The sequence below is a fragment of the Oncorhynchus gorbuscha genome, linkage group LG15 (assembly GCF_021184085.1).
Source record: "Oncorhynchus gorbuscha isolate QuinsamMale2020 ecotype Even-year linkage group LG15, OgorEven_v1.0, whole genome shotgun sequence".
In the NCBI taxonomy this organism is placed as follows: domain Eukaryota; kingdom Metazoa; phylum Chordata; class Actinopteri; order Salmoniformes; family Salmonidae; genus Oncorhynchus; species Oncorhynchus gorbuscha.
The window spans coordinates 32,339,076-32,348,780 of record NC_060187.1 but is presented as its reverse complement, the minus strand read 5'-3'; the positions used below and the strand labels follow the sequence as shown (position 1 = coordinate 32,348,780).

The window sequence follows — 9,705 nt, the reverse complement described above, 5'->3', positions numbered from 1 at the left end:
TCAAACTGAAGTGATTTAGCGGTTGTTTGCTAGCTTAGAACTCTCACAACGCCTGTGTGCAGGTTGAACGTAATAATGCGAAACACCTATTAGTTATTAATGCTCTAAAAACGGATTCTCATCTTCAGACTGAAGACCATTTGAAAGGGACTTTCCAGCCCCGTCAAACGCGGGGAAGGTAACGAACGTAGCAACATGAAACACCGCCCCTTGATGCACGGACCAATCAACTGCCATCTGTATTAAGGAAGCTCTCCACCATCTCACCAATCAGACCGTTGTTAAAAACATGATACACATTATATTTGGTAATATTTAACATGAATTACAATGTAACAAGCAAGTATGTAGCTAAGTACAGATAGATAGTTGTTCGTTGGCAGTTTTCTACATAACTGCGTCTGCATGTACACTAGTAGTAGTGCGTAATCACAAGGAAACGTTATTTCAGTAGCAGTTACTGTGGTATAAAATGCCTATACCTACTATGTTAAATGTGCAATATATGTGTAATTTCTGTGTTTTATTGAAGGAGGGTATAAAGTTGAGTTGAATGTGCCTCACAGCACGTCGTAGTTGGTTCCTGGCTGCCTAATATGACAGTTTTGACTGTTCCTAGTCACTTTATACTGTTATATGAAATAAGGACACAAACAATACCAATTTGAAAACCAGACAGCAGCTTGGTGTTCAGAGTGCAGTTCATCCAAAAGCAAATGGCTCATACAAGAGTTTAAAAAATAACCAGACTCAATTTCAGTTACTTATCATTTAATCTTAAATTAAAAAACAAACATTCAGTATGTACAGGCCCAGGAATGTCAATCTGTTTAGTAGCCAGTTCCCATATAATATGCTGACCTCAACATCACAGTGCTAATAAGATTGTTTGTACTAATATCAGTTAATTCAAAGAAAACCATGGAACAAAACAAGTAATGTCTAACATAATAATTTGAACATCCCAAACTACAATCATCTCTATATTTAAAATAAATCAATGTCTACATTTCCTCCGCCCGTTAGAAAAGTCTAAATGAATGACAGGTCAATTGCTTTCACCCAAAACCATATTCTAAGTATGAATAAATCAGCTCTGATTACATTTCAACTTGAGACACCATTCTAGTGCTTGGGGTTGGATACTCATCTTGTTGTACATAAAGTTTCAAAAATCATAGAACATGAAAAAGGAGAGAAAAAATCTAATTACAAATAACATTGGTCGTACACAGTCTATTAGCTCATTTATTACACAGGAAAGGAACTATTTAATATATAATAGTTTCCTATAAGTCATTCTTGTATAGGTTGATGTTGGAGGTGTATATTTATATATATGGAAGGCTCTAGTGGTTGTCAACGCTTCACTTACTACAGATGGAACTGTTTGTTTGAGCTCAAGTACTGCTGGATTGTGTCCACATTAAGATAACAAGGATGGAGTCTGCCTTTCTAAAAGACACATTCATCTGTCCACTTAAAACGAGACAATTTAGTAAAAGGCGCCATTACAGTTAATAAATAAATACAGACAAAATAACCCCTTAACCATCACACGTGTATTCCTGCAATGTGAGTTTGCACGGTTGGATGACTTAACTTTGTGCAGTCAGTGGGCACTATTTTCACAAAAATTCAGTTGGACTGGTCATGCATGCCTTCACAGAAAGTGTTTCAGTTGACCCAATGTGCCGAAACTTCCATTGAGCTGTTCAGAGTGGGGAAAGGAGGGTGAAAATGAAGAAATAAGAATAAATCCAGTAGAATAATCACAGAGATAAAAGCATTAGGGAAGGAGGTTATCTGCCATAGAACATTGTCAACCCAAGACAGACCTTGTCCAAGATTGCACACAGTGATTTTAGTCATTAGCTCCGAGCAGAGGGTAAAAGCCAGGAAGGAGAATACCGTTAACCACTCAAATACTGTATGTTGCAAAAACCCTTGTGACAGGTGTGAAACTACATGTTTGTCAGTGAATGTATGTATTTATACTAGAGGGAGAATATTCAGGCATTGGTAACGAATAGGTTTTTGCAATGACGGATGAGACCCTGTAAATTTCCATCTATTAGTGAGGTATTTTCTATATATTGCGTAGATTTTCTTTGTCTGAGTAAATACTAGTGTCCGTATACTTTTGACTGTTTAGTGTAATAGTGTAGTGTTGTGTGTCTTTTTGAAAGCTTGATGGCTGGCAAGTCAAGCACTTGTTGCTGGTAGTGGGTGGTTTGGTACTCTGCCTCATCCCTGCTGCATTGGGCTGTGCACTTTGGGATGGCTGGACTTTGGGCCTGCCATGCCCTCCAGCTACGGGCTGGAGGGCATGGTGTGAATTCCATTCTCGCCTGTGGCCTTGGCCTTGTGCAAAGCAGCCTGGATTCTGAAATGTGTCCGCGATTCCATGGAGTAGTTTTTGTAACTTTGCCTTTAAATATTGGGGAAAGAGCAGATCAATGAAACAGCTTGACTTAACTATCTGTTCTAATATAATTATTGTAAACAAGTCATGTTTAAGAATTCCAATGAACTACTGTAATGGGATGGGTAGAGATAATAATGTTGTGTAAGAACCAAGACACTCACTTGGCTGTCTCCAGTAGTTTGATTCCCTCCTCCTTCCTCCCTTGTTCCAGACATAGCAGCCCGTGCTCCAGCAGTGCATTGGGAACCAAGTAGTGATCAAACTTGATCTGTGTTTCACTGACAAGAGTAAAAATACAGCAGAGATCAGGATTTAAACAAGAAAGGAAGTATTTGCTAAACTTGTTAGGAATAGTAATCGAGTAGGTCTCTTCTACTGTCATGTGAAAATTGGAGTATGTGCTCAATATTGGTGTGTTTTGAGCTCACTTGCAGAGGACAAGGGTGAAGTAGTGCTCAGCCTCCTCCTGGTGTCCCAGGTGCTTCAGACAGAGACCTCTAAGTAGGCTCAGCAGACACTGGTCGTCTATGGAGAACTCGGTCCCTGAGGAACACAACATACGACACTCAGGCCCATCACTCTCTCACAATAGACTGTGTAGAGGCAATATCAAGTCTCTAAGGGGGACATGAGTTTGTGTTACTTACTTGGGCTACTTTCGAGTTTCGCCTGTGCCTCGTCCAGTGTTTTCAGCATGCCCTCTGTCAGGTCTTTGTGTTTCCCGATGACTGTGTAGCCGTTCCAGATATACATCATCTCCTGCAGAGGACAGACAAGGCCACAGGGTGTCACAGTTACACTGTAATAGTGAACATGCGGTCAGACCACGCAGTACTAATCTAGTCTTGAAAACCAGACCCTAGCCAACAGTAACTAGGGTCTGGTTTCAATGACGGACTTAATTTTTGTAATTTAATTTAATTTGACCCCCTTTTCTCCCCAATTTCGTGGTATCCTATTGTTAGTAGTTGCTATTTTGTCTCATCGCTACAACTCCTGTATGGACTCAGGAGAGGCTAAGGTCGAAAGCCATTAGTCCTCTGAAACACAACCCAACCAAGGCGCACTGCTTCTTAACACAGCGCGCATCCAACCCGGAAGCCAGCCGCACCAATGTGTCGGAGGAAACACCATGCACCTGGCGACCTGGTTAGCGTGCACTGCGCCCGGCCCGCCACATGAGCCGCTAGTGCGCGATGAGCCAAGGAAATCCCTACCGGCCAAACCCTCCCTAACCCGGACGACGCTAGGCCAATTGTGCGTCGCCCCATGGACCTCCCGGTCGCTCCCGGCTGCTACAGAGCCTGGGTGCGAACCCAGAGTCTCTGGTGGCACAGCCCAAGACCACTGCGCCACCCGGGAGGCAATGACGGACTCTTTTGGCAACTTCGATAATGGAAAGTAATTTGTTCCGTGGTGGGTCCTTGTCAGACAGACAACTCTCTCAACAAATCACAAGGCAGACATGCCAGAACATTGCGATTTTAAACCAAAGTTTGCAGGCAAAACCGTTCCAGTGGTTTTAGTGAAGGTAGTCGATGCACTTCCCACTTCAGAAATGCACTCATTAAAAATAACCTTGCTAGCTACATTTTCAATTTTATTTAAGCAAATAAGGTAATGACGTAGGCAGCGACTCAGTTCTTCGATGCCAAAAAAGTCACCTAGGGCTGGGTTTCGGAGACTTGTACTGACCAGAGGAGGTGCAGGTAATGTAACTGGGTTCTCAGTCAGGTAGCGACGGGCTTTTCGGATGGCAAACTTCTCAGTTGGCAAAGACTTTCCAGCAATTTTCTGCTTAAGCCCATGTACCTGCCTGGAATGGATAGACAATAGATAAATATAAGATATAGATTCATTTGGTTAGAATGACTTCTTTTTGTTTTTATTTATTAGGATCCCCATTAACCGACGCCAATGGCGACAGCTAATCTTACTGGGGTCCGACACATAACGAAGAAGACATTACAGACATTTTTCTTTTTTACAATTGACATACATTTAAAAAAATTAACATGTAGTGTGTGTGTGTGCGCGCGCGCATCTATCAGTTACACATACATGTCAGTACATACACACAACAAGTAGGTCACATGGGTGAGAGCTGTTGTGCCATGAGGTGTTGCTTTATTTTTTTAAATAGATTTTTAATTTTTTTACTGTTCACTTACGCTATATAAGATGGAAGGGAGTTCCATGCACTCATGGCTCTGTATAACACTGTACGTTTCCTTGAATTTGCTCTGGACCTAGGGACTGTGAAAAGACCTCTGGTGGCATGTCTGGTGGGGTAAGTGTGTGTGTCAGTGCTGTGTCGGAAAGTATTCAGAACCCTTGACTTTTTTAACTTTATTTTTTTACGTTACATCCTTATTCATCTATCACTCCAGTGTTTAATTGGTATATTGTAATTACTTTGCCACCATGGCCTATTTATTGCCTTACCTCCCTTATCTTACCTCATTTGCACACACTGTATATAGACTTTTTCTACTGTATTATTGACTCTATGTTTGTTTATTCCGTGTGTAACTCTGTGTTGTTGTATGTGTCGAACTGCTTTGCTTTATCTTGACCAGGTCGCAGTTGTAAATGAGAACTTGTTCTCAACTAGCCTACCTGGTTAAATAAAGGTGAATTAAATCAATAAAATAAATTAAAAAATGTATTAAATTTGTCATGGCGTGGCCCTCTTTGGGTATAGCGAGTACCACCTCCCCTCTCTCTCACTCTCCCTCCTACACCCAGGTTCTGTTATCTTAGGTTGTACATTCCTGGAGGAGACTTTCTCCTCATGGCCAGGCAGTATAGAGAGAGGATTTCACAGTAGAACAAAGGAAATTCTTCTACATCACAAAACTTCAGAACTGAACAATATCCATGTTTTGGAGAATGTGTAAATGGTCGGTGGAGTAGCCAGCTACGACCCGGTCCGTTTTATTTCATGTTGTGACCTCATGAAAGACAATACAGCCACATGACCATAACTATGTTTATACAGGAGCCTCCGTTATGAGGTGTGCGTCTAATTAATGTATAAAATAAATGAGTAAAGATGAAACTATTTGTGATATTATGTAATGTGATGTTGAACCGTTAATGCGAGAGAATTGCATTTCCGTCAAAGTTTAAGTCATTGGCCCGCCCCTGTCAGCACAGACATGATCTGGCTCATGGGACAGCCCTTTTCTACTGTTACGCATAAAACCCCCACCTGAAGAAACCCACTTCAGACCATGCATACCTCGGTGAGCTGAGGGAGCGAAGCTTGAGTAGAGACCACAAAACCTTAGTATAAGCTAAGGTTGTAATGGTTGTTGAAACACTGAGACTACCGATCCCGACAATAAGAGCAAATCTTAGATACTAATTACTAGTCTGCAGCTAGAAATTATGTTAACCTGAGATGTGAGGACCGACAACCGCCGAAACATCTATCTATAAGAACATTTCTGAATGGGACTCTGAAGTATCCATTCTAACCACAAAAAACTTATTGGAACAACTAAAAACATACCTTATACAATACATAAGTATTCAGACCATTACGGCCTCCCGAGTGGCACAGTGGTTGAAGGCACTGCATCGCAGTGCCAACTGTGCCACCAGAGATTCTGGGTTCGAGCCCAGGCATTGTCGCAGCCGGCCGCAACCGGGAGGCCTATGGGCAGCACACAATTGGCCCAGCTTCGTCCAGGTTTGGGAGGGTTTGGCCGGCAGGGATATCCTTTGTCTCATCACTCACTAGCGACTATTGTGGCGAGCCAGGCACAGTGCACGCTGACCAGGTCGCTAGGTGTATGGTGTTTCCTCCAACACATTGGTGCGGCTGGCTTCCGGGTTGGATGTGCATTGTGTCAAGAAGCAGTGCGGCTTGGTTGGGTTGTGTTTCGGAGGACGCATGGCTCTCGACCTTCGCCTCTCCCTAGTCCGTACGGGAGTTGCAGCGATGAGACAAGACTGTAACTACTACCAATTGGATACCACGAAATTTGGGAGAAAAAGGGGGTAAAATATATATTTTTTAAATACTTCTTGGAAGCAGATGGAGAGACTAACTTTCCAACAGAGATCCCGACAACACACTGAGCGTAAATATATATATTGATTTCAATTATTCCCAAATGAGTGAGCCTTCAAAGGTGCAGAGGATTAGCATTTCAATTCATATAATTATCAACTGTGTAGTGACTCTTTTGTCTTTCGCGCCCTTCTCAGTCCACATCCACTTCCCTTTGTCCACCAAGCCATCATATCTGCTTAGCCCACTAGGGAACCTCCCCTATCATTTCCTTGTAACCATATCTACTGTTTGTTTGTTTATGCATGTCTGTGATTATTTAGTTAGTTAGTAAATAAATGATTAAGACAATTGATGTTTGGATGATTCATAGTGAAGGCTGGGATCATGCAGATAACCAACAATTTACGACGTTTGGAATGAGACTAACGTGAGGTAAAGAATAATTCATGAATTAGAAGACTAATTGATCAAATATTAAAATATCTGAAGAGTTATATTTGGAAAATTATAACTTTGTAATCTGAAGATTTTCCTTGGTGCCCCAACTTACTAGTTAATTACCTTTACATGATTAGTTTAATCACGTAATAATAATAACAGGGAATTGATTTGATAAAATAACAGTCTTCAATTTAATGATGCCAAAGACACGACAAATAGTTTTTTTCCCATCATAAATCCACACATACTATCCCATAATGACAAAGAAAAAACAAGTTGATTTCTTTGCAAAACAACCTACCAAAACCCCCCTGAAATATCACATTTACATTCAGACCCTTTACGCAGTACTTTGTTGAAGTACCTGTGGCAGTGTAATGCTCTGGGTGTCGTGGGTGTGGAGTCAAACGCAGGAGACAGAGAGTGCAATGCTGTGCGTCTTTAATAGCACCAACGCACCACAGGGTGCTCACAATAGTAACGGCCCCAAACACAGGGAATGAAAATGTACAACGGAAAAATCACGACCAGGCACTAACACGTACCTCTACAACAGAGCCGAAGGTTACACTGAAATAATCCCGCACAACAACCAGGCGGGCCGGCTGTCTAATAAAGACAAACTAATCATACATAAACAGGTGCTACCAATAAACATACAAGGAGGGGGAGGAAAGACAATCAGTGGCAGCTAATAGGCCGGTGACGACGACCGCCGAGCGCCACTCGTGACAGGCAGCGATTACAGCCTCAAATCTTCTTGAAGCTACAAACTTGGCAAACATGTATTTGGAGAGATTCTACAATTCTTCTCTGCAGATCCTCTCAAGCTCTGTCAGGTTCGATGAGGAACGCAGCACGGGTATTTTCAGGTCTCTCCAGAGATGTTAGATCGGGTTCAAGTCCGGGCTCTGGCTGGGCCGCCATTCAACGACATTCAGAGACTTGTCCCGAAGCCAATCCTGCGCTGTCTTGGCTGTGTACTTAGGGTCATTGTCCTGTATGAAGGTGAACCTTTAACCCAGTCTGAGGTACTGAGTGCTCTGGAGCAGGTTTTCATGAAGGATCTCTGTACATTGCTCTGTTCATCTTTGCCTCGATCCTGACTAGTCTCCCAGTCTCTGCCACTGAAAAACATCCCCAATAGCATGATGCTGCCAACACCATGATACATCATAGGGATGGTGTCAGGTTTCCTCCAACGTCACACTTGGCATTCAGGCCAAATAATTCAATCTTGGTTTCATCAGACCATCTGGGTTTCTCATGGTCTGTGAGTCCTTTCAGTGTCTTTTGGCAAACTTCAAGAGGGCTGTCATGTGCCTTTTACTGAGGAATGGCTTCCATCTGGTCATTCTACCATAAAGGCCTGATTGGTGGAGTGCTGCAGAGATGGCTGTCCTTCTGGAAGGTTATCCCACCTCCACAGAGGAACTCTGGAGCTTTGTCAGAGTGACCATCAGATTCTTGGTGACCTCTCTGACCAAGGCCCCTCTCCCCCGATTGCACAGTTTGGCCGGGTGGCCAGCTCCAGGAAGAGTCTTGGTGGTTACAAACTTCTTCCATTTCAGAATGATGGAGGCCACTGTGTTCTTAGGGACCTTCAATGCTGGAGAAATGTTTTGGTACTCTTCCCCATTTCTGCTGCAGTAGTTTATGTGTCGGGGGGCTAGGGTCAGTCTGTTATATCTGGAGTAATTCTCCTGTCTTATCCGGTGTCCTGTGTGAATTGAAGTATGCTCTCTCTAATTCTCACTCACTCTCTTTCTCTCTCTTTCTTTCTCTCAGAGTACTTTAGGCCTAAGACCATGCCTCAGGACTACCTGGCCTGATGACTCCTTGCTGTCCCCAGTCCACCTGGCCATGCTGCTGCTCCAGTTTCAATTGTTCTGCCTGCGCCTATAGAACCCTGACCTGTTCACCGGACGTGCTACCTGTCCCAGACATGCTGTTTTCAACTCTCTAGATACAGCAGGAGTGGTAGAGATACTCTGACTACTACCTGCACCTCAGGTACTGACCTGTTGCACCCTTGACAACCACTGTGATTATTATTATTTGACCCTGTTGGTCATGTGTGAACACTTGAACATCTTGGCCATGTTCTGTTATAATCTCCACCCGGCAAAGACATAAGAGGACTGGCCACCCCTCATAGGCTGGTTCCTCTCTAGGTTTCTTCCTAGGTTCTGGCCTTTCAAAGGAGTTTTTCCTAGCCACCGCGCTTCTACACCTGCGTTGCTTGTTTAGAGGTTTTAGGCAGGGTTTCTGTACAGTACTTTGTGACATCAGCTGATATAAGAAGGGCTTTATAAATACATCTGATTGATTGATACTTTGCCTCGACACAATTCTGTCTCGGAGCTCAGCGCACAATTCCTTCGAACCCAAAGGCTTGGTTTTTGCTCTGACATGCACTGTCAACTGTGGGACCTTATATAGACAGGTGTGTGCCTTTCCAAATCATGTCCAATCAATTGAATTTACTACAGGTGGACTCCAATGAAGTTTGTAAGTCGCTCTGGATAAGAGCGTCTGCTAAATGACTTAAATGTAAATGTAAATGTTGTAGAAACATCTCAAGGATAATCAATGGAAACAGGATGCACCTGAGCTCAATTTTGAGTGTCATAGCAAAGGGTCTGAGTACATATGTAAATAAGGTATCTGCTTTTTTTGTGAACATTTATTAAAACCTGTTTTTGCTTTGTTATCATAGGGTATCAATTGTAGAATAAGGCTGTAACATAACAAAATGTGGAAAAAGTCAAGGGGTCTGAATACTTTCCGAATGCCTTCTACATTGGTAAAA

The 9,705-nt window shown here is 42.7% G+C and overlaps 2 protein-coding genes across 5 annotated transcripts in view; both read right to left on the bottom strand.

Annotated features, from left to right (window-relative positions):
- The window catches only part of LOC123997365 (RING finger protein 11), a 43,719-nt gene extending 43,538 nt beyond the window's left edge, over positions 1–181 (bottom strand). The window contains exon 1 of the mRNA XM_046301509.1: positions 1–181. This exon is cut by the window's left edge and continues 339 nt beyond it. The gene's annotated coding sequence lies outside the window, so the exon portion shown is untranslated.
- Positions 182–1,142: 961 nt separating this feature from the next.
- ttc39a (tetratricopeptide repeat domain 39A) overlaps positions 1,143–9,705 on the bottom strand; it is a 42,195-nt gene continuing 33,632 nt past the window's right edge. For all 4 annotated transcript variants that reach the window (XM_046302438.1, XM_046302439.1, XM_046302441.1 and 1 more), the window contains 5 exons: positions 4,124–4,244; positions 3,076–3,187; positions 2,857–2,971; positions 2,590–2,706; positions 1,143–2,431 (listed from right to left, as the gene is read on the bottom strand). In XM_046302438.1, the coding sequence (XP_046158394.1) occupies positions 2,314–2,431; positions 2,590–2,706; positions 2,857–2,971; positions 3,076–3,187; positions 4,124–4,244 (583 nt within the window). In that variant the 3' untranslated portion in view covers positions 1,143–2,313. The remainder of the gene's footprint in view (positions 2,432–2,589; positions 2,707–2,856; positions 2,972–3,075; positions 3,188–4,123; positions 4,245–9,705) is intronic.